We start from the raw sequence: 23,498 nt of genomic DNA on the forward strand, positions 1-23,498 counted from the left end.
CAACAATGACACACCTTTTCCATGATCCATCTAAGGGCGTCTTGCATGCCACCCACCAAATCATTTACATGTCAATGAAAAAAAGGGATTCCTATCTTTTTGAAAGTGTAGCCACGCATTTTGCTTTGGCAAGTAGCCTTTTTGGGTCATGAATTAAAGAGGGGGGCGTTGGCTTCACAGTTCTGAGGTCGAGGGTTCATAGGTCGGTCAGCACTGTGTGGAGTTTGTATGTTCTCTCAGGGCTTGCATGGGTTTTCTCCGGGTACTCCAGTTTCCTCTCACATCCCCAAAACAAGCATGGTAGGCTGATTGATAACTTTGAATAGCCGACAGTCAGTCGTAGGGCACATAAAGACAAACAACCACTCACAATTACGCCATTACCGAAGAAACATCAGCAACAATGTCAAAATGGTCCTTATGACATGTTGCTCCAATTTTGTTGTACTTGTAAAATGTGTTTTTTTCTTAGCTAAGCGTATAAACAATATGTGCACTGCAAAATGTAAACCACACCACTAATGTTGATAATTAAGTAGACAGTGCTATATTGACCACACACATCTTTTACGACATTTTATAAGGACAGATATCTAAAATACTTTTGCACTTATTCAAGTGTTTTGATTCTTCAATCATCTAACTACATTAGTAAATCGCAAAAAATAAAAGACTTAGTAACAAAAAACATGATACACCTTATGTAAGTGTTCATTGACCATTGCAAGGTCATAAGATCCCCAAAAAAGTGATCTTTAAGCAGACTTCTCAAGCACTTTCCTGAACCCCTCCTGAAAAGCACTTCCTCTTGTTTCCCAGAAAGCCATAAATAATATTTAGGATGAATGAATCCTCTATTGCTGGTACATTTGTATGAAAACCCTTCCAGCATTTGTGACTTCTGCAGCCATATGGTAGATGTTGATAGTCCATGGCGTTAGAAATCTAGGTGTCATCCATCATCTCTCCTTGTATTTTCTCAACAATATGCGAAATGTCCAAACTTTCGGTGAGCATCTTAAGCAACATCTGGTCATGTTGAACTCCATCCATGAACTCTTCAAAGGACAGTTCACCTTTGTGGAAGACAAAATTAAAAACAATGATTTCATTTCTCATGATTGTATTAATATTTTTATTATTATTAAAGATTCAACTAAATGTAATTCTTTACAACCAGTTCAGGGCCCAAAGATCAACTGGAATAGGCACCATGACCTTGTGCCCCAGACCCTGCTAAATTAAAAATGGCTGGAGGGCAGGAACAGTAGTAGATGTTAATTTATGTTGAAATACTCACCATCTCCATTAATGTCAATCTTGTCAAATACCATGTTGGTAAACTCTTGCGTTTTGGTGTCATCATGAACTCCGTTGATTGCGTCAACAGACTAGAGTAGAACAAAAAAAATATCAATGAAGTGTATACTGTATGTACTGCATGTATACCTCTTATTCCTCACATTGCATAACCAGTAGATGTCGCCTAAGTGTCAACTATCAGTTCACACAAAAGTGCTATGCTTCAACTGCTTTGGTAGTCTTCTAAATACTTCAGGCCTGGTTTGCTCAGCCCGAAAGGATCAGTACTACTAAACCATTTACAAGCATATTTGCAGCAGTAGCTTGACTTAAAGGCTGACTGGGTGGTACCTTAAAGATCAGAAGCAGCTCATCACGGTCAATGCAGCCACTCCCATCTATATCGTAGAGTTTGAAGTACCAGCGAAGTTTTTGATGTACTGCACCTTGAAGAACCAGGCTGAGTGCAGCTACATATTCCATAAAATCAATGAACCCATCCTAAAATACACAAACACACAAGAGCTATTTTATACCTTAAATTTATAAATAATCTAGTCCTCTGTGTATTGTCTTTTCTAGAAAATGAAAAATGTCCAGTGTCCGGATAATGAAATAACTTTGGCTAATGAATAATAATATGTACAGATATTATGTACATATGTAGGTGTTTCCTTAGAACTTGTTAAATGTACTTCTAAACAAGTCAGTTTAAAGTTTCATGCAAGCAATTAGTCACATTCTCAAGTGAATTAGTACTATAAACTATAAACCCTTAGTCTAATAACCATTAAAGAATGCAATAAGACAATATATTAGAACAATAGAAATATGTTAAAGATGAATGAATACATTTCCTTACATCATTCAGATCAAAAGTTGTAAACAAAGCCTGCACATAGGCATTTGACGTCTCCGACAGGTTCCTTAAGCCGAAAAACTTCTTGAATTCATAGAACGAAAGAAGTCCAGACGGGCACTCTGTCATGAATTTTCTATACCACTGATGACTCTCACAAGATTTTAAATCTTCAACAGTTGAATCATTGTTTCCCATGATAGGTTTCTTCATCCAAAAAGTCTTTGGTAATATCCTTTAAAAAGATTTTTGAGTGGATGTCACTGTGCCAAAATGTCCGTCCATTCACCTGGGAGCATGCTAGTTTTTCTACGTCATGATATATTTGTTGTGAGTGAGCTTTACATCCTCCAAAGCATTTACGAAAAGCTCTGAACTAGTAATCTACTTTGCTTACACATGAGACTTAACCATCTACGGCGCTTATGTTTGTAGACAAGAGTTCCTTAGTGATGCAAGTTGATCTATGTACATGATAGGTACCAACATTCAAAAATATATCACATCATCCTTAAAGTTATTTCAACACCACCAAACATTGGATTCAAATCACCAATCTGCATTGAATTTGTACCATTGACAAAACATATTACAGGTTGAAAACCTTATAATAGAATAAATTAGTTAAATGGGATGACTCAAGGGACATAAATGAACTGTATAACACACATTGAGGAAGAAAAAAAAGACATAAGAATATACGAGTTTGGGTTTCTTATGCCAGAAGTTGGCAATAAGTTTTCTTCAGATTTTATATGGCTTTATGAATTCCAACTGTTGAACTGGATAAACCGGTCGGTCTCACTTGTTTCCATAGATTTAAGGTGTGATAGAAAATTGCTGTCAAACTTCACAGGGTAAAAGAAATAGCTGAAATAAATGTGTTTTATAATCATTTGAAAATATAATGACCTTTTAAATGTACTGTATTAAAAATCCTACTCTGCCTGAAATATAAGATATATTGATATTGTAAATGAAAACTATGTATATTTAAATAAAATCATTATTATCAAAACACTGCTTAGGATAGACATAAGTTATTTGTGTATATCTCATTGTTCCTATGCTACTTTCTTATCTTTTGTCTGGTGTATTTTTCTTCCTACTGATTTTATCTTGTTTTTAACATCAACAAAACCAAGGGACTATATAGATGGAAATTAACCTTTGGCTATAATCTTGCATATTGACATTGTTCATTAATGTGTTATACCTTTCTTAAATAAATCAAACTAAACTCAGTTATATCCTTTAGAGAAATAAAAAACATAACACTGGTTCTGGTGCATGCAATTCTAAAGACAGGTTGTTGTGAGGGGTCAGCTCAATCTGGCCTTTAGTGGATTATCAATCCTCTTTAAACTAATCGTCATCTTTATATTTATCCCCCCTAACTGGAGCATTACGGCAAACTGGGAATCTGGGGCACAAAACAGTGATGATGTTTACATACAGTTAATATTTGGGTTAAATAAAATATAAAGAATTCACGTTCATTAGAATATATAAACGAAGTATTGGAAATTAAATGATTTGTATAGGGTTAAATGCGAAATTGAATTGAATCCTTTTATTGTCATTATAGAAGTATAATGAGTTTAAGAGTCAATTCTTAATCTATTTCCACTTGTGTACATTTATAGATTACAAAAAAAAAGAATAGTGTATGGATTATTTTCTAATCATTCTATTCTTGTTTCCCTTTAAAAAAATACCTCTCAACACATAAGATTAGTTATGACAATATACAATTGAGCCAAAAAAATGTATTAATTATATACTATAGTTAGACAATGTGACCTATGGATAAAAAAAAAAATATTTAAATGACCAAAAGTTTGATTTTATTTTATAATGATTACATTTCAAGGGAAGAAAAAGAGCAATAGACAAAAAATAAAGATGTCAATATTTCATATTGTGAATTGTGTAGGCCGTAGAATTTCAGGTTAAGGGCCACACCTTGTAAAAATAAAATAAAAAAACAAAAATGTCAGGTGGCTGCAATAGATCCATGCAAAAACAACAGAATGATGGTATGCTGAAGAAGGAAATAATTTTCTATATAGTAGAACTGATAAACATCAAGCAGCATTAACACATTTTTGCAGTTCATCCTGATTGGCTCGACTATTAACTGTTTAATATTTCTTCCATGCGTCTTAACTTGTGTTGAAAATTAAGAATCCTTTGTTCCAAGGAGATAAATAGACTTCTTTCTCCATATGTGTCTTCGTGGTTTGTTTCTTTGACTTTCATTGTAAAAAAGTCATCTTTCATATAAAGGACAACCATTCCAGGTTCCTCAATTTGACGCGGATGATCCTTGAATCCTCCTGTTTTCAAGGAGGGTGTCATTGTTTTGCTCTGTTGATCTCCAACGTTATGGTCTCCAAGCTCCAAACTGACGAAATCATTCTTTTTGAGAAGAATATCCTTTTCATCAATGTCCCGTGAAGTGTTGTTCAATTTTAAGACCTCAATTGTATCTTTTTTGCCACCATTTTCCACCTGATTCTTCAGATCACCTTGATCGGGCAATTCAACCAATGTATCTATTCTCAATGGAGGAATCTCAATCGTATTATCCATTTGAGATTCAACATGGCGGCACACATCGTAAACAATAGTTTTTGTCTCCTCTTTAAAGAGGTTTTCAATTTCTTTAGGGTTTCCAATTTGTAGGTTCAAATCCCCATTGTTTGCATCCAACTTCACGCAGGATTCAAGGTAAGTCATCTTTTCTTGAAGTTGACTATTCATCTCAGTCATTCTGGCTAAATTTTCTTTAAGTTCCTTAAACTGTGTCCTCAATTCTTCATTCTCTGCTTCTAGTTTCAGATTTGAAGGGTCACACAAAGCTAACGTATGCCTAAAAACCCTTTTCTGTTCAAATAACAGGTCCTTTTTCTGATGAAGAGCTTTCATTTTTGTCTGCATCTTTTCTCCCCCCGTCTTAAAATTCAACTGATTTTCATTGACATGCTCCTCTTTGTGAACAGTCTCTGCAAGAATTATTTGTTCCATCTGCCTAAGTCCCAGATCATTTATTGTTTGTCTCAAATTGATAATAAGAGAGTTTAGACCCAGTATGACTTCATTTTGATATTCCATTTCTTTCTTTTGCTTTGCTAACAACTCATCTTTACGGTAAATGACGACCTGATCCATGTCATATTGTTTTTTCAAGTGATTTTTCTCCTCCTGAACGTCACGTAGTTGATTGCCCAACAAGTCATTTTCTGCTCGTGCCTTTTCTAAGCAAGATTCAACCTGGTTCGTCCTCTTTGATAGTTCATCCTGATCTTGTAATTGACAACTTACTGTCTTATGTCTTATGTCAGCTTTATCCTTATCCCGCTGTGTTTCAGTCTGACTCAAATTATCTGTTATGGTTTCCATCATTGCATTCATAATATCTTGATCCTCTTTCAGAACATTTAACCGAGCCTGAGCGTTTTCATTTTGTTTCTTCATGATTCCACCCCAGTTTTCAAGTTGAGCCACTTCATTATTAAGAGAGTCGTTCTGTTTAATCAGCATATCTTTGTTGTCTAGAAGAAATTGAACTTGCGCCCCTAAGTATGTCTCCATCTTCTCACTCCAGGATTCAAGGTGAGCAAGCTTTTCACAGATGACCACCTTCTGTTGGGTAAATGCGTCTTTGTTTTCTTTGAGGACTTTCACTTGTTCCTGCAAGTTTTCATTTTCCGTCTTCTCCATATTCAAAGTCCCACTCATCTTGTGGTTAAAAAGCTCATTCTGTTCAGACAGTGTTACCTTCTGATTGGTATTTTCTACTCTTTTTGGCATTGTGACATTTAGGGAATTAGATTGCATCAATGAATCTTCATGAAGGAAATCCTTTTTCTCTGTAGATAAGATCTTCTGATGATCCTTAAGTTGGGCCCTTAAATCCTTTGCCTCGCTTTCCATTTTGAAACTCTGACTTTCTAGAAAAGCCAACCTGTCATCAAGGAGTCTTTTTCGTTGAGTGAGTTCCAACTTTTTTTTTTCAAGATCGTTATAATGACCCATTAGATCGTCATTTTCTGATCGCTGCTCTTCTATCCAGTCTATCATTTGTTCTGAATTCATCTTTTCGTTGACAAATTGGAAACCGTTAGATCACTGCTTGAGGTTTTTAAAAAAAAGTATTTTTACCAGGCCCCTCCCTCTGTTGGTATTTCTCATTTTTTCCATCCAACATTTCAAGAAAAATGAATCAAACCCTTTAACCTTTGTGATCCAATATAACAGATGAAAGTAATGCAGATGATGACAAGTATTTTTGAGGAATTGCATCATTATTGTGCGGCTAAGTATGTTAATTAAATGCTCTGCTTACCCAGACAGTAGTCAAAACATCATGATGACATCTGCCTTACAAAGGCAACTTTGGCAGGCAGTTAAAAATGATGACCAGCTTCCACTGTGGGAAAACATTTTCCTATATGATGTAAACAAAGGCATTAAAGCCCCACCCCTTCACATTTGGCATCATATGATTATTGTCTATACAGCAAAATCAGTTAGTGTCCTCTATAGAGGATGAATTTGAACTTATGGAGGGGAGTACGATAAAAATGGTACAAAAATCCTGTATTTTTACCAGCTCATTAACTATTTCTTCAATGGACAACAATAGAAGTCAAATCCATCTAAAGTGAACTTTCTAGAAGTGACTGATCGTGTCAAAAAGGTAATTCTAACCGGTAGTTTACAGTCGATTACTGCTGTTGTATGTTTGACAAAGTTCAGGTTAGAGTGGGTGTACTAAAATTATGACTTGATGTTGTAATGTGGCCAAATGACTGTCATCTTCCAAATATACCAGATGATTTAATCTAGATTATGTTCATTTGCTTTTCCCTTGGAAGATTGAACTCACTCAGTTGGTGTCAAGAATTAGATCATCTCCAGATTTCAGTGAGTTGAATGAACAAATGAATAAAATATACCATTGTGAGTGCAAAATGTTTATGTAGATTGCATAGATTATTCCTCGAGGTGAGGGTCAATATTATACATCTGTCCATGTTTAAAAAAAAAACAGAAAACAGATTGATTTCAAGATAACAATTTTATGCCAGTTTTAAAAAACTTTATGGGGAAAAATATTAACAAAAGCCTACCATGTAAACAATCTAAAAAAAAAGTCATATCGTGAAACTAAAAGACAGTGAATCTTAAAAGTATATAAAAAAGAGTCATATATGACCCAAAATAAGACTTTCCAAAGACAAGGAACTATGGAAATAAAAAAAACTTAACAGCCGTGATGCATGTATTGATCTACAATATCGGCGAAATCATCAGGAAATAAAATCAAGGGTCCAAGTAGGAGCAAACCTACAAAAAGTCCTGCAGTGAAACATAGCTTAGGATTCCTAAAAAGCGTTTTGAAACGCCATTGATTGTAAAGTCTGTCCAGTTTGCAAGATGCAGACTTCAAGTGTGCCTCAATGGGCTCAATTGCAGGTGATCGGTTAAGGGAACAAATGTCAACAGGAATCTCCTTATCTGCAGTTTGACTGAGCTCTGGTAGCCCTTGAAGATTATTTTCTTTTAAACTGGCAATTAGAGTCTTGCTCTCTTCACTCATTTCCTTGAGCTTTTCCAACTCTTTCTCTTTGCTTCTCAGGAGAAATTTGGGCTCCTCAACTTGGAACTCGTGAAATTTTGATGCTGCATTTGCTATTTGTTGGTTTTGTTGATCTCTGACGTTTGAGTTTTGTGCTTCACTTTCCTGTTGAACAAGGTCATGTTGCGTTTTGTGATAGGCGTCGTTTTCCTCAAGCTCGAGCAACTTGTTCCTCAATTTTTCGTTATCTGTCAAATACTTCTTCGCCTGAGATTCAGCAAGATCCACCCTTCTCCTAAGGTCACTTTGATCAGACAGTTGAGACGTAAGTGTCTCACTGTATGTCTTCAATTGGTTATTCTCCATTTTGTACGTGTCCCTTTCGTCCATGAGGGTCTCTGTCCTCTGTTTTAAAAGTTTTTCATTGTCTTTTAGATCTTGAACTTGCACCCTTAAATCTCCATTCTCTGTCTTCAGCTTCAAACTCAAATTGTCATCGTGGAGATGACTCTGCCCGGGTAGCAAGTCGTCGTTTTCTTGAAGATCTTCGAGCGCTAAATCTCCATTCCGTGTACTCCAGGATTTGAGATGAGCCACTTTTTCTTTGAGGTAGCTGTTTAGTTCAGTCAATCTTGCCTCATTTTCTTGAAGCTCTTGAAGCTTTGACCTCAATTCTTCATTTTCTGTTTCCATCATCAGATTCGGGGATTCCCGCAAAGTCAAGAAGCTATTGGGCTCCAAGAATTGGTCGTTTTGATGAAGATCTCGTACTTGCATATCCACATCCCACATCTCTTTTCTGAATCCTAGTAGGTTTTCACGACTTGGATGACGCCCAAGTGGCGTGGAGTCCGGCAGGCTTTTACCAAGGTCATTGGCGGTTAAAATCTCATCCATCTGTTTGAGTTCCAGCTGGCATTGAAGTTCATGCATTTGTTGCTTGAAACTGGTGACAAGAGACTGCAGCTCTTCTGTGTTTTCATTTTGATACATAATTTTCTTGTTTTGCTTTTCTATCTCATCATCCTTACTATAGATTAAAAATTGGCAGTCCTCAAGTTTGAGTTTATGCTCTTTTAATGCTTCCTTCAGTTGAGCAATCAGCTCACTCTGATGTTCTTGAACAAATTTATTGTTCTCCAACTCGATTCTGGCGTCATCATTTTGTCTTTTCATAAAATTGTCCTCTTCCTCAAGTTCGACTAGTTTGATACTCAGTCTCTCCTTCTCGGCCCACTCTTTCTCCATAAGACATTCGGCATGGTTTATCCTCCGTAATAGTTCGTCTTGATCTTGTAACTGACAACGGAGTGTTTGCAGTTCTGTACGTAGACTATAAATCTTAGCTTGATCCTTTTCCCGCTGGATTTCAAAATGAGACAAATCAGTCATGAGGGTTTCTGTCTTCTCACTTAAGATATTCTCATTTTCTTTGAGCGCCTTCACCCGCGTCCTCAAGTTTTCGTTCTTTTTATCCGTTCTCACGTTGCTTCTTTCAAGACGAGTCACCTCTTCATTGAGCGCCTCATTCTGCTTGATCAAAATATCCTCGTTCTCATGAAAAGCTTTAATTTGTGCCCTCAAGTCATTGTTCTGTACTTCCATCTTTTTTCTCTGCGACTGAAGCACAGCCACTTGATCACTAAGAGACTTAATGTCATCCTGAAGTTGGTTCTTATTTTCATGAAGGGCTTTGACTTTTCCCTTCACTTCGGAATTCTGCGTTTCCATCTTGGCACTCTGAGATTGGACTCGAACCAAGGCATCATTCAGGGTTCTCAAATCATCCTCCAGGCAGTTCTTGTTTTCTTGAAGACGTTTCACTTTTTCCCTTAAGTCCGAATTTTGTTTTTCCATATGCACACTCTGTGGCTGAAGCAGCGCTAACTTGTCAGTGAGGGATTTTATTTCGTCACATTGTTGGTTCTTGTTCTCTTCAAGGACTTTTACTTTTGCCCTCAAGTCCTCTTTCTCCCTGTCTTTCTTTTTACTGCTAGTATCTTTAGTCGCCTCTGAAATTCCTGACTGGAACTGAGTTTTTGCTTTTTCTTGCCGCAATTCGCCATTCTGTTTCTCCAGTTTTGCATTTTGAGATTGAAGCTGAGTGAGCTCATCTTTGATGGACTTTATCTGATCTTTGAGGTGGATTTCGTTGTCTGGAAAAACAACACCCTGTGTTTTTCTACTTCCATTGGTGCTGTTTATTTTCGATATCTGCGATTGAAGCTCGGCCACCTTACTTGTAAGGAAATCATTCTGTCTAATTAACACATCTTCGCTTTCCTGATGGTTTTTAAGTTGCATGTTTAGATCTGTAATTTGATCTTTAAAAAGCTTGTATTTCTCATCCAAATTGTTGTTACATGCAGGAACTAAAACTGGTTTGTTTGGGAACAAATTCCCCTTTTGAGAACCAAGAGCTAACTCCTGAATGCCAATACTGTTAAGGGATTTCGGCATCTTTTCCAGTTGCAAGCGTAAATCTTTGTTTTCCTCTTTTACCTTTTCAAGTTGAGTTCGATTGTGAGCCAACTGCGTTTTGGCGTCGTCATTCCGCGTTTCCATCTCCAGGCAGCGACTTTCAAGCAGTGCCATCCCATACTTTCCAGTCCCTTTTTGAACCTTCTCAGTACGAGAGTCATGCCAAATCAGGTTAAAATTGAAAAGCTGATTCTGCTCATTGAGAATGTCATCTTTTTGGCCAAAATCAAAGGTGTTCACGTCCTGGTTTGGCATCTCCTTCATGAAACTTGCATACCGAAGGGAACCCAATGTTTTTGCCAAGTCATTTTTCTGTGTTTCCACGGAGATATTCTCAGACTCCAGAAGAGCAAGGTCTTCATTGTTGCGCCTTTTTTCCTCAATCAACATGGTTTCTTTATTTTCCAGATCTTTAACATGTTCCCTTAAAAAATCATCAGTTACGTGTGGCCTGTTTATCCAGGACATCCTTTAATGCTTTTTAAAAAAATTGGAGATTTTGGATTATCCTCATGTTTTGTTGCGTGGCTCCTAACGGGTGTCTTTCCCGTTAAAACAGAAGACATCGCTTCTGAGAATATGCGTTAAAGAAAAGGAGCACTTGATCCTTAGGGAGGCCGTCAAAATGCCATGGTTCAACATGTTTGTTTAACTTTTTCCAAATACAACATTCTTTTGCCTTTTTGAGCGTCATGTTCTGCTGATTTGTCAAGTGTGTTGAGCATGGCACCTTTCAGCTTTTATGACATATGACTTGAGTTGGCAATTGTTTTTTTACGGGATACAACTAGAAGTATAATAGAGGTTGACGGGGGTAAAAAAAAATATCGCATCAAAATAACATTATTTGCTGGTGAAAATAGTGATGAAGTCATTTTGCATTGATAAGCTTTAATGCAAAGATGACATCGAGGGTGACCATGACACGTCCATGACAGAGAGCTGAAATTGTGACATCATCAAAGTTCCTGGTTCGAAGTATGTAGAGAACTTTATAGCATTCAAATTTGCAACCAGACCAGGTTGCCACCAGATGACAGTTGGTCGGAATACTCAGTCTGATTGGAATGGCTATTTCAAACCAGGTTTAGGATTTTTGAGAAGTTAGTAAAGGCTTAACAAGTGAAAATTGTCACATTCATTTCTAACACTGCTCATCCTTGTCAGGTTCGTGAGGGGGGTGGAGCCTATCCTAGTTTACTTGGTTGCCAGTCAGTCGTAGACTACTAATCTAAGAACATGAAAATTGGGATTGCATGAAAGTGGCCCGGACGGGGGTTGAGTGGTTAACACTTTGGCCTCACAGTTCTTGGGTCGTGTGTTCGATCCCAGATCTTCCTGCGTGGAGTTTGCTTGTTCTCCCTGAGCTTGCGTGGGTTTTCTCCAGGTACTCTGGTTTCCACCCACATCCCCAAAACATGCTTGGTAAGCTGGTTGAAAACTCTAAATTGCCCCTAAGTATGAGTGAGAGAGTGAATGGTTGCCTGTCTCCTTATGCCCTTCGATTGGCTGCCTACTGATTTTGGTTGTCTCCTGCCTGATGACTGGAGTTAGCTGGGATAGGCTCCAGCACCCCCCAAGAATTCCTACGACCCTTCTGAGAGGGTAAGCGGTTTAGAATATGAATGAATAACCTTGTCAGGTTTGTGGAGGGGGCTGGAGCCTTTCCCAGTTTACCCAAGTTGAAAGACTACACCCTAAAATAGTTGCCAGTCAGTTGAAGACCACTAACACAAGAATATCAAAAATGGGATTGCATGAAAGTTAAACATTAAAAAACTAATGGCAGATTCCTTCTGCGCAATCATTACGTGAAATCTGTCATAGTGTGGGTGTGTAATTAAAGAGCCTGAGATTAGCGAGTACCGGAATGTCAGTGGGGAGTGACGAGCAGGTTACTTGGGCCTCACCTGTTGTTGAAAAGTGTAACTTGAGCACGGGAGGCGGAGTTTATGCCAGTTCTTTCCACGACTTTCCCCACTAAGTTTGCAGTAGTTGGCCTGAGTGCGCCGTAGTTGTCCCACCACCACGGAGTTACGTAGTAGCATCTTGTTTAAATGTGTGACTAATGGTCCTACACTCAAACGCGCAAACAACGCCACTCAAGATGAAGAGGGGAGCCCTGACCCTTTTGGGTCGGAAGGAACCGTCTCTTTTCGATACCAACGTCAAAATGAGGGATATGGGTGAGTACATAAAGTGTCAGGCAGGTGTATAAGAAACGTGTAGCTAAGGTATTATCTGGGAGGAAGACGGCTATGCGACCTTTGTACTTGGTGAATGAAATCCACTACATGGGTGGTGGCAATGACAAATCCATGCATCGATATTTTGTCAAAATGAAATGTAACCTTTCTAACGATATTGAACAAAAATAGATGGACATACCACACTAAGAAATAATTATTAGTACTATAGTATGATTGTGTGTAAAAGAAAGAATACTCATTAACTCTGAGGAACAGCTTTAAGACCTATGACTCTGACAATTTGTTTAAATTAGTATAGTTTTTTTTGTGTCCAATTAAGAACTTTAACCATTCATATGGCTAGTGACTAATTTTAGGTCATTTAAAAAAAAGTACACATTAGTAATTGTTACAAAAACTACAAGTGTGGAAGGTGAACGTTTTTTTTTGTTTTAATTTAATACATTTTGTATATAAAGGCAGAATTAAGGTTAATTTTTTTTGTACACTATAAAAAAGTTTTCACCAAAGTCTGGGTTAACAAAAACTTAAGTGCTAAAATAGTAAATAACCTAACTCGTCATATACCAATTTTCATATTTTCTTTATAAAAAAAAACACCAGAAACCTAAACAATTAGTGATAACATTCTATAATGTGCACAACAAATAAAAAATAACAATGAAAGTGGTTGAAGAAATGAATCACTAATATTTGCTCTATGGAAATTTGTTATTAAAAGTGTGTACTTTGATGGGTAATATTTTGATTTCTAAATCTATTTGATTTGTTCCTGTTTATGTCCCAATTAACTATGCTTGTGCCAAGCATCACAGAAGTTAAAAATAAATTGCAAGCCTAATATTTAATTGATAATAATATTGGCCAAGGCATCTTTTGTTACCTTGTTGTTTCTCTCACACTTCATCATAGCAACAAGCAACATGGCCACAGTATGAATCACTCATTGCTAATCTATTAATGCATGTTCCCAGTTAGGAAATAAGCCAAACCATTGTCATACTATTGTAAAAAAAAAAAAAAAAAAAAAACAGACATTCCAGATAAAATTTCTCTACATCTTGATAAGAGTTTAATCCTCTGTTGTATTCCTTTGTGTTAGGATTATGTTCTCTTGTTGTTTATTATGAGTAATTCTAATTCTTTTTCTTTTTCTCTTTGTGTGACTTTCTCTGCTTGTTTTGTTAACCTCTGTCTAGCTATTTAAAGCTTTTGTCAGAGGCTTATATTTCTATTAAAATAAGGCAGATTTGTTTTAAGAAAACAATAGGCTAGACTGGTTCTAACAACTCATTTACAGGAATTCCCTTTTGGTTTGTTTAATGAGAATGTATGAAGAAAATTTCTGTCATTCTTTGACATGAATATACTGTTTGGTATGTCTTCTTGTCTAGTCTTTCTTCAGCTTCACAAGAAAATTGTTAAGTTAAATGTTTGACATTCACTTTTGTCCTGGGCTTGTTTAAGGGAGTGGAAACAAAAAAAACAAAACAAAAAAAACTGAAAGATGTCATGACTTTGAGATGATTTATCTCTCCCCGTCACAAATAGTTATTTCTCTCTCTCCCAGTTAGGCAACAAGATTTCTTTTAATATCAAGCTCCACCTAGTTTAAGACAGTCTTGCTTTTCCTGAATCATTTCTATTTGTAATGTAATGTTATCATAACATTTCCAGAGATTATTTCCATAAAAATAATCCAGAATACGATCAGAATCTAAACATTGGACATAAATTGATCCACTCATTGCTAAAAATACTGCAAATTGTGGGATTAATTACTATTACAGACTAGCACTATGGCTTCATGATCTTGCTCATTTTACTAAAATATTATAGACGGGTTCACATTATTCATCAGTTCTGTGATCTATTATTGCTAAACTAAAAGGAAAAAAGATTAGGAAATTGGTGATACTTTCTGAAGTGTTTTCCCAACTAAAAATGTTTCTTTTCTGTACAGATGATGTGGAGCTTGTGTTAAATTCGCCAACCTCCCCAGAATCGGGTACTGCCAGCGTTCGGGCCCGACCCACAGTCAAACATTATACTGTGAGTATGACGCACAAGCTGCTTAATACATATTTTGTTTTCTTTGCATGTGTCAGTCACTTGCTTTTCTGGATTGAGGAATGTGCTTTCAAGTTACATAAAAGACTGTGTTGTGTTGTAGCCTTTACTTACAGTAGCGATGTTGAATACCTTTACTTTCCGTTCCATTCAGTGACTTGGGAACATTTAAACTGGTATTGACAAAGGCAAATGGATTATTTGTCAAAATGTTTTTGTTATATCAGAAAGAAAATTGAGTGTTTTAAATTATGACTTAATAAGGAATGTTATACAGTTATTTTCTTTTAATTACTATAAACTTTTAGTCAGACTGGCGGTTATTCATAGGACGATGTCAATTATTTCATGTTTTGCGGTGAACAAAAATATTACAAGTTGAAGCAAAATATTAATAAATACAACAATTGTTGATAGTTATACTATGGTATTGTTTTACTCAAGTGTTTCAAGTTTATATTTTTGTTCACCGAGGCTTTTTATAATCATAACTGCTGATCTTTTGATAACAGTGTGTATATATAGAGCAATTTATTGATTTATTTTTCCTATTTGAAGATATCGCAGTACTACTTATCTTATCACTCAAAGAAGAACTTATGAACCTATTAGAGCATGTTTTTTTTAAATAACTAAACCCCAGCAGCAACATTGATTAGCATTGCTTTAGATGCCAAATTGAGTTTGATTTATTTAATAAAAGTATGATTAATGAACATGTATACCTATTCAATAATAATGGACATCTCATTTACAGTAAACACTTTTTTTGGATATTGTATGGAGCATATTGGACGGATCAATATATCAACATCTTACCTTAATTGAATTGGTTTTCTCTTTATTAATACTGCCACCCAACGGTGTAGTGGTTCTTCTGCCTTTTGGTGTGGGTTCTGGGTTCGATTCCTACTCGTTGGCAACCCTTTTTGAGGATGGATGGTATGGAAGATGAATGAAATGAATGAATAATTAATACTTTAGCTACTATTTACATTGTCATTTAATGAGAAAATAATAATTCCAAAGCAGTTCTACAGTTTGTGACTGACTGAGATGCAAAGTACAGAAATAAAATAAAAGTAACTTAAAAAATAAGTAAAAATAGCTCACAATGTGTTATTAAACTGCATTGTTCTACTTGTTTCACAAGATTCCCTTATCTGAAGCTGTCAAAGCACTTAGTAAGTGCTAGCAATTTGTCAATGTGTTTCCAATTGCATTTCTAAAAACGTCATTTGCATCCAAAATGTCATAATCCAAAATGATCAGTCTTTTAAAAAAAAATAATCTGAAAAACGCATTCTTTAAAAACACAATCTAAAAAGGATACTGTTTTTTTTCATTTCCTTATTGCAATCATGTCTAAATGTTTTAACAGCCATGTTAATTTCCATCAAGACGTGAGGACACACATACCACCAGCATATATATATCTGTTCACAGTACTTAATTCTCTGTAATGTTCAAAACAATCCTGCTCACACCTGATTGCGTGGGAGTGGTGTGCGTATATTGGTGTGGCATGTCGGATGTGGCACACCCAGCAAGCAGCACACGGGAATGGCGAAAGCAAGAATAGTACAGCAAAGAGAACAAACAAGCAAAGCAACCGCAGGCCACTTTCTTATCTTGTTTATTAAAATTTTGTATTAAAGGCATTCTTAGAGGCAGCACTGTAATACTTTATAAACCAGGAATAGGAATGAATTGAACTATTTCAGTCATCCCACAAGAACTGAATATATTAACCCCTTTCAAGGAAAGTAACCTTTTTCACACTAGAGAATATTCCCTGTGTTTACACTTTTATGCACTTTATGGATTTGTGCAATGATGTGCTTCCCTCTTTCATAGACATCTGAACATTTTCAAGCTTTTGCTGTTCCAACTCCCAGAGTTCCAGTCCTCCCCACTACTCCCAGTGGTCCAAAGATCAATGGAGCAAGTGAGTACCCTAATGGCCTCTTCCTGTACCCCAGAATTGTATTAATACTTCTCTTTCTTTTTCATAGGCTATGGAGATCACTTTTTTAATGGGTCAGAAGAGGAAGAAATATTGGTCCCCCCTCCTCCTTCCACAGCTCCTCCTCCACCTCCCCCAGAGACATTTGTCCTCCCTCCACCAGACTTCATGGGTTACCTAAGCAGCTCAGAGATGATGGCCCTGCAGCCTCCCTCTAAATCTGCACCAAAGCCACAACCAAAAGAAGAAAGAAATCGGCGAATCATAAAACCCCCACCAATAGCCCCACCAAAACCTCCAACTTCAGGTTCAAGTGACTGCCCACCTTCCAAACCATCGCCAGCTAAAGTTCCCAAACACCCAAATTACGCCCCACCGCTTCCCCCCAACAAAGGGCTGCAAAAAGCTCCCCCTCCAAAACCCATTAGACAGTCATCAATGGCTATCGCTGACTCTCCACCAACAATTCCTGCCCCTTCTCCTCCTGTGAAAAGCCCCACACAATCAACCTTCAATCCCCAAAACACAGCAAAGGTTAACTACGTGTCCAACGCATCAGTTCTCAGTGGCTATGAGGAACAAGACCCAAGACCTAAGCAGAAGCTACTCTTTGACGATATCGGGTCCCCTAATCCAGCGTCAATGACGGTCCCAATGAATGGGAATGTCCTCAAAGAGACACCAAACAAGCCAGTTCGTAAAGATCCACTTCATCACAAAGAGAATTTACAAAGTACACGTAACGCTCAAACACCTGAGTCACATATACTTGAAGAAAATGTACAAAATATTGAGCCCTCTTGGTCAAATATACCTGAAGTGACCCCAAAGACAAATACAGAGAAAATATTAGCCCAGAATGAAACAATCAAACCACAAAGGCTGTCATACCAGATTCCAAGAAAACTTCAGACATGGAACAGAGGTGTCCTAACTGCCGAGGATATCAAAGGCAAACTTTCCAAACCAGCTAGTAGATTTAGTTCATTGTTCGATCATACACCACAAAACTTAAAGAATGGTGAAAGCAGTGGTGCTCCTGTTGCCTCTCCTCTGTCTCTTCTACTTGCAGCTCAGGAAAGAGATAGATACAAGGACAATCAGTCTCGTGAAAACGGGACCATGAACAATGAGCGCCGGGGAAGTATTCAGGACTATAATTCCATTCCCAAAACTCTCACTACATCACAAAGGGCCCTTTCAAGCTCTTCTCTCTGGGCTCCCGACAACGTACAATTAAGTCCAACATATGTCAAGCCTGTGCAGTATGTGGAACCAAAACTGTCAACTATGTCACGTTTGAGTACTTCCACATCCTCCAGGCCAGCTGAGAGTTTGACAACACCAGCATCATCATCCGTAGACATGAGCAGCCGACTTGTGGTGAGGAAAGATTCCAATGTTAAAACTATAGCGAACACAGGATACTCTGTTTTACGTATACTCCCCCCACCTCCTGAATTCGATGATTTTGATGGCGTTACAAGGCCCTCTCCTTACATCAATCCTCCTGATCCCCCATTGATTAGGATGTCACCAACACACAAACCACCAGACCCTCTTCGACCAGCTCACATTCCCCCATCACCGTTACCCAAAGCATCAAAAGAACCAACTCCATATATCAATGTCCAACCTCAGTCAAAGTTCCAAACAAATTCCAAGGCAGACCCCACACTGCAGCCACCTTCTCACAATCCACCTTCACCGTTATCTAAACCCTCTAAACACCCAACCCTAAATGTCATTCAACCTAACTCTCAGTACCAGATCAATTCCAAGACAGACAACAATGCACAGCGGGGAGCAAATACATTGCCAAATAAAACCACAATTGTGAGCATCTTACAAAAAAAGATGCTGGAGATGGACCACAAAATCACTACCCCAATAGAGGCAGACTATGACGCCGATGACTGGGGTGTCCCACTTTCCGAGGACATCAAAGTCCCTGTTATCACAAAGGCCACGCCACAAGTTAAGAGTGTTTCAACTGGGAAAAACCAATCACCCACCCAGCACAAGCAGGGAAGCAAAGTGGCAAAAAAACATCCGGACATAAATGAGTAAGACATTACATTTTTCTTAGTTTACCATATTTTTTTGGCTAGCTAACCCAGTCCAATAATCAACGTGTCTTTCTTTATCTTTCAGCAATGAACCACTATCAAACTATCAGTATGGTATGACCTACCGAGTTCGGCCTGGAAGCAAACAACCCATTACTCTCATTAGAAAAGGACTATCATGAGTAAACAGGATTGAAACTCTATATTTTTAATTAAGGATTTACACCTAATGTACATAGAGAATACTATACAGTAGGCCTGGCTGATAAATTAGTTTTAAATATTTTTTTAATTGCAGATGATTTGAATATACTTTTTTTGACACAACCAATTAATGAACATGTTTTTTTTCATTGTTAAGTTACTATTTGAAGGTTGCTAGCACAAATGAGGTGGAGGGTGTATTTAAGACAGTTTTGCACTTTATTTATGTTACTTTTGTTCATGTCTTAACTTTTTTAAACCCTTTATCGGGACTAGTCTATTTTTGGTAATTAAAGAAAAAAAGAATTCATCCCACAAGACATGGACATCACATTAGAAATACTCTGGTTACACTCTATAAAGTTTTTTTCCATAGTATTCAACTTGTTGCTTACCATTGACAGCGATAGACATCAATTTCATATAAACTGGGAAGAGCTGGTCATGAATCCTCATCTGTTAGTGCCATAGGGTGCTGAAGATGTTATTTTGAGGCAGTATTACCCAGGTACACTTTGTAGAAGGAAGGAAATGGAAAAATAATATACACATGTAATAAAATACTGTTTACCCATCAACTTTAAGGGAAATTTGACTCCAAGCCACAGTTTTAATCACAAAGCTGCTGGTGAGACGGAAAAAACAATAGGTTGGGTCGTTCTATTCAATAGCATCGAGCTCAATGACAAAATATACCATTTCCCACTGACACTAGTGCCAACATTTTATTCTAGGCTAGTGGAGTTTTTCTAGTGTCAGGGCAATGAAATATTTATTACAGTTCATAAACTATTTTAAAGCTGTTACAGATTATTTGTGATTATATGATTGGCATTTGTTTGTTTGCCCTCCGTACCAAGATCAAACCACCCACTCTCGGACAGATTGGCACTGACTTTGATTTATTTACTTTACTCCCTACTATAAATATAATAAGTCAATTGTTGTTTTTTTTCTCCCTCAATTTACTTAAAACAATTATTTCCGCTTGGCTGTTAGTGATGGTGTTGTCACCATTGAGTTGGAATTTTTATTTTGTATTTTTTTTCCATGGAAGCAATCGCAACATTGACACAAAAAAGCGTACATTTGGAACCATTTATTTTCTAAACACGTGTGCTTATATTTCCCTAGACTACAGAATTGCAACACTATGCAAAATTCTAAACATTAACATAGCTTTCAAAGTGCACCTGGTTCTAAGATGATCTAGGGGCGCCTCCTATCTGCTCCACTGTATGGTGTAGCACCAGGTGATCCCATCCCACAGTGGTGAGTTTATCCGAGCCTTCGTGAAGCCAGCTCACGCCCTTGACAAAATCTTGATGGCGCCGATCTCTAAATCTGGAGATGGCGAGGAACAATATTAAAGAAATTATCTTAAATTAGGGATGATGACCACCAACACTTACATTTCCTGCATTTCAGGATTTAAAACCGCAAGGGAGCAATCGTTACTAATGGAGGCCAGCAAAGAGTTACTGCAATGAGAAGAAAGTATGTCACAATACAAAGTATGAATTTTAGAGGACTAGGTAGGATTCAAGTGTACCGGTGTGTAGAAAATGCCAGGCCATTCACTCTCCGGCTATGGACGCTTACTACCCGGGCAGGCTCTTTGCCTAGAAAATCCTTCAAGCTAACTTTGCCAACTTCATCACCTGAAGCAAAAGGAATGAATATGTCTTAGGATAGAAAACAGACAGCAAAAACTCCAATGGAATCATAAGTAAAGGCTATAGTTTTTACCCAAAGCAATAGTGCTCTTGTCCTGAGGGTGCCAAGCGACTGCAGTGGGCAAACATTGTGGATCTTCTAATTCTATGAAGGGAATAAAATGCAGAAAATGACATAAATCTTGTAAATTTACAACTTCTACTGCATATATTACTTCAATTTTCTAAGATTACATAAAAAGCAGTTTTGACAAAAGTTGAAGCCTGTAAAGCCAAACAAGTTCTGGTTCACATTACAGAAAAATAAGCAACAAAACGATTGTTTTACAATCTAAATCTTGTAACAGTACAATTTATGATTCAGTGTTTGTCATAATATGAATTATTTGAATAGTTCAATTTAAATTTCGTAATAAGATTTTTTTTCTAAAAATATTACAATGCATAACTACCAATTCTCAATTCTACCATCCTTTTAACCGAAACTAAATTGCAATAGCTAGAAAACAAACGATGTAAAACAATATTCATAACCTTTAAACCCCACTTGTTATATTTACTTCCTCCTAGAAATTTTCTCATGGTATTCCATTAAAATCAAAAGAGATGACAACATCAATGAGGACAAACTAGTGAGTTTTTTTGCACACCTATTTTTGTGGCTGGTTTATCTGGCTTCCTTTTGTCCCACATGAGCACACGGCCATCCTAAGAAGCAAGAAAAGACACCTTATTAGGAAAAGTCTAAATACTCCTCACTCAAATCTCAAATTGGCAGACTACCTCATCATTTTATCAAGCCCATAAATGCAAGTCACATGCATCAACTTGATGTTTTTCCACTAAAAGAAAACACATTTCTCTAGTCCAAAAATCTGAATGTTTTTTGTCTCCTATTTTAATGAAATAAAAGAAAAGTGTCGTTTTTCCTGTTTTCAAAATACTAAGTAAAACATTGAGGGACCACAAACAAATGATGATTATAGAGACTCAGAAATAAACATCTTACTTGACCACAGGAGATGAAAAGAGAATCGTCTGTAGGACTGCAGGCAACACAAGTGACTGGTTGTGTGTGTGCTGGAGAATGGGAAACAAGAACATTTCTCTATTAGAAGGAGCTGTATATATATATATATATATATATATATATATATATATATATATATATAAAAACACCGTATTTTCACAACTATAAGGCGCACCGCATTATAAGGCGCACCCTCAATGAATGACGCATTTTAATTTTTTCCACATATAAAGCACACTGAATTATAAGGCGCTCTGTCTATTTTGGAGAAAATGTAAGACTTTTAAGTGTGCCTCATAGTCATGAAAATACGGTATATAAAATTTGAGACAAACATTTGGAACAAAAACTGCAGAATTAGATTGTGAATACAATAGTCTTACCATGGTATGAAGCGACAGCAGTCTCCTGACTCAGGTCCCACACTTTAATTCTATTGTAAAATGAGAAACAATCTTGGTAGCAAACAGAAACTTGTGCTCCGTATGTGTCCATGTAATAGCATCATCTTACCTGCAATCCATGCTCCCAGTCACTGCACTATTTCCTGTAAATACGGGGCTCACACTAGTCACAATGTGATCATGCTCGTGTTTGGTGAAGCGGTTGACCAGAAGGCGCTCGTCTTCAGCCAGCTCCCACAACTCCAAGGCACCTTCCAGATTGAAATCGTTAGAGATCCATTGAATTCTCAGAGTAAAAACTCCTTTGTGAGGAGCTGGTGTTACCTGAATCTGATGCCACAACCACACTCTTTTCCGACATCCATTTGACATCCGCGATTCCGGTCTCAGTCTGAACGCCAGCTTTGCAGAAACCCTCGTTGGGGGCCTGATCGGGGTTGCTGTAGATCCACAATGAGCCCTGCCAACTCCTGCCAGCGAGACTGGAAGCTCCTAGCAACAGGGTGCCATCTGGAAGGGGAATATGATGAAATTCTTAGCATCATTTTCATGCATTTCATGCACTATAATCCAATCCGATTTCCTCAAGATGTCAATCAATAATTTCAAAAAAAGTAGACAAACTGATATTTTTGCTTATTATTTTGATTTGCAGCCAAAGATCACAATAGTATTAAAACACGCAACAACTCTCGATCTTATAACCAATTGCGATATACACTCCAAAAATAATCGTATCGGAACAACACTAATTTGAACCTAGAAGCCAAAACCTGCGATGTAATAATGAATTCTACACATTTGAATGCCATGTTAAGGCGATCTAACACCAGATGGTCGTGTTTACCGGCGTTATGACCTCAGATGCGTTTATATTAGCACGTGGGACGCATCTTGTCCTATTATTATTAGAATTGGCACGCGTGTTTGGGCTCTACCCCATCATAAACGGACATTACCTGCTCTGTACTGCGCCCCGCAAAGATGCTTCTCCATGCAGGCTGGAGCATTAGGAGGAATATTCCAAGGATTCTCCTTTGTCATTGTATTCTCTATTCCTGCACCCCTCATCCAAATGAACACAAGTAAAGTTTGTACTGAGGTTTGATTATCCAGGCAAACAACAACGCAAAATCGCAATGTGAAAGACTGATTAAAAAAACAAAAGAGAAATCAAAAGTAACACATTTTAGACAATGCGTCCAGTGAAGGTGGTACTATAACCTGATTTATTATAAACGTCAGTTTAGCAATAAACAACGTTTATTACTGTGGTTGCCTAGTCTTGAGTGAAAGCAGAATTAACACGCGGGCATTGAACGCAATGGCTCCGTCTTCTTCGTTGCTTTTACTTCCTACATTTCTCGAGTGTAAGGTTTTGCTATACTGCCACCATCGGGACAAATACTGTATGTCAGTCAGTGAATGCAACAGACGTTAACAAAGAACCACTGCACCATCGCTGGCATAATATAAATAAATTAATACAATAAAGCCTCTGAATATTGTCACCCAACCAGGCCAATGTGGCCATTAAATCAATTAGACTGTTCTGGTTACCATAGATTCAACACGCCTGGTTTAACCAGATTTTATCTATTTTACTTGTACTTTTTAAGCAAGTTGAATCAAGCATTCTG

At 37.3% G+C, this 23,498-nt stretch overlaps 4 protein-coding genes across 5 annotated transcripts; 1 reads left to right on the forward strand and 3 right to left on the reverse strand.

Annotated features, from left to right (window-relative positions):
* Nucleotides 1-563: 563 nt before the first annotated feature.
* LOC144202867 (guanylyl cyclase-activating protein 1-like) lies at nt 564-3,255 on the reverse strand. Its single transcript, XM_077725932.1, has 4 exons — nt 2,165-3,255; nt 1,654-1,803; nt 1,301-1,391; nt 564-1,076 (listed from the first exon to the last, which is right to left on the reverse strand). Exons 1-4 carry the CDS (start codon nt 2,372-2,374, stop codon nt 946-948), a joined length of 582 nt encoding a protein of 193 aa, XP_077582058.1. The 5' UTR covers nt 2,375-3,255; the 3' UTR covers nt 564-945.
* Nucleotides 3,256-7,433: 4,178 nt separating this feature from the next.
* LOC144202659 (uncharacterized) lies at nt 7,434-11,769 on the reverse strand. Its single transcript, XM_077725530.1, has one exon. It carries the CDS (start codon nt 10,695-10,697, stop codon nt 7,434-7,436), a length of 3,264 nt encoding a protein of 1,087 aa, XP_077581656.1. The 5' UTR covers nt 10,698-11,769.
* Nucleotides 11,770-11,900: 131 nt separating this feature from the next.
* LOC144202665 (uncharacterized) lies at nt 11,901-19,326 on the forward strand. The gene is made up of 5 exons (XM_077725535.1): nt 11,901-12,415; nt 14,403-14,491; nt 16,367-16,457; nt 16,525-18,541; nt 18,630-19,326. Exons 1-5 carry the CDS (start codon nt 12,298-12,300, stop codon nt 18,724-18,726), a joined length of 2,412 nt encoding a protein of 803 aa, XP_077581661.1. The 5' UTR covers nt 11,901-12,297; the 3' UTR covers nt 18,727-19,326.
* On the reverse strand, nt 17,137-23,220 carry wdr77 (WD repeat domain 77). Of its 2 annotated transcripts, XM_077725934.1 has the most exons (11): nt 22,818-23,220; nt 22,183-22,368; nt 21,968-22,109; nt 21,838-21,887; nt 21,434-21,504; nt 21,075-21,132; nt 20,498-20,569; nt 20,301-20,409; nt 20,161-20,229; nt 19,942-20,092; nt 17,137-19,261 (listed from the first exon to the last, which is right to left on the reverse strand). In XM_077725934.1, the coding sequence occupies exons 1-10, from the start codon at nt 22,927-22,929 to the stop codon at nt 19,948-19,950; spliced, it is 1,014 nt and encodes a 337-aa protein (XP_077582060.1). In that variant the 5' UTR covers nt 22,930-23,220; the 3' UTR covers nt 17,137-19,261; nt 19,942-19,947. The 2 variants fall into 2 exon arrangements, with proteins under 2 accessions (XP_077582060.1, XP_077582059.1); XM_077725933.1 differs by lacking the exon at nt 17,137-19,261 and having other exon boundaries at nt 19,833-20,092; nt 22,818-23,219.
* Between the last annotated feature and the right edge of the window lie 278 nt (nt 23,221-23,498).

The sequence above is a fragment of the Stigmatopora nigra genome, chromosome 10 (genome assembly GCF_051989575.1).
Source record: "Stigmatopora nigra isolate UIUO_SnigA chromosome 10, RoL_Snig_1.1, whole genome shotgun sequence".
NCBI lineage: Eukaryota > Metazoa > Chordata > Actinopteri > Syngnathiformes > Syngnathidae > Stigmatopora > Stigmatopora nigra.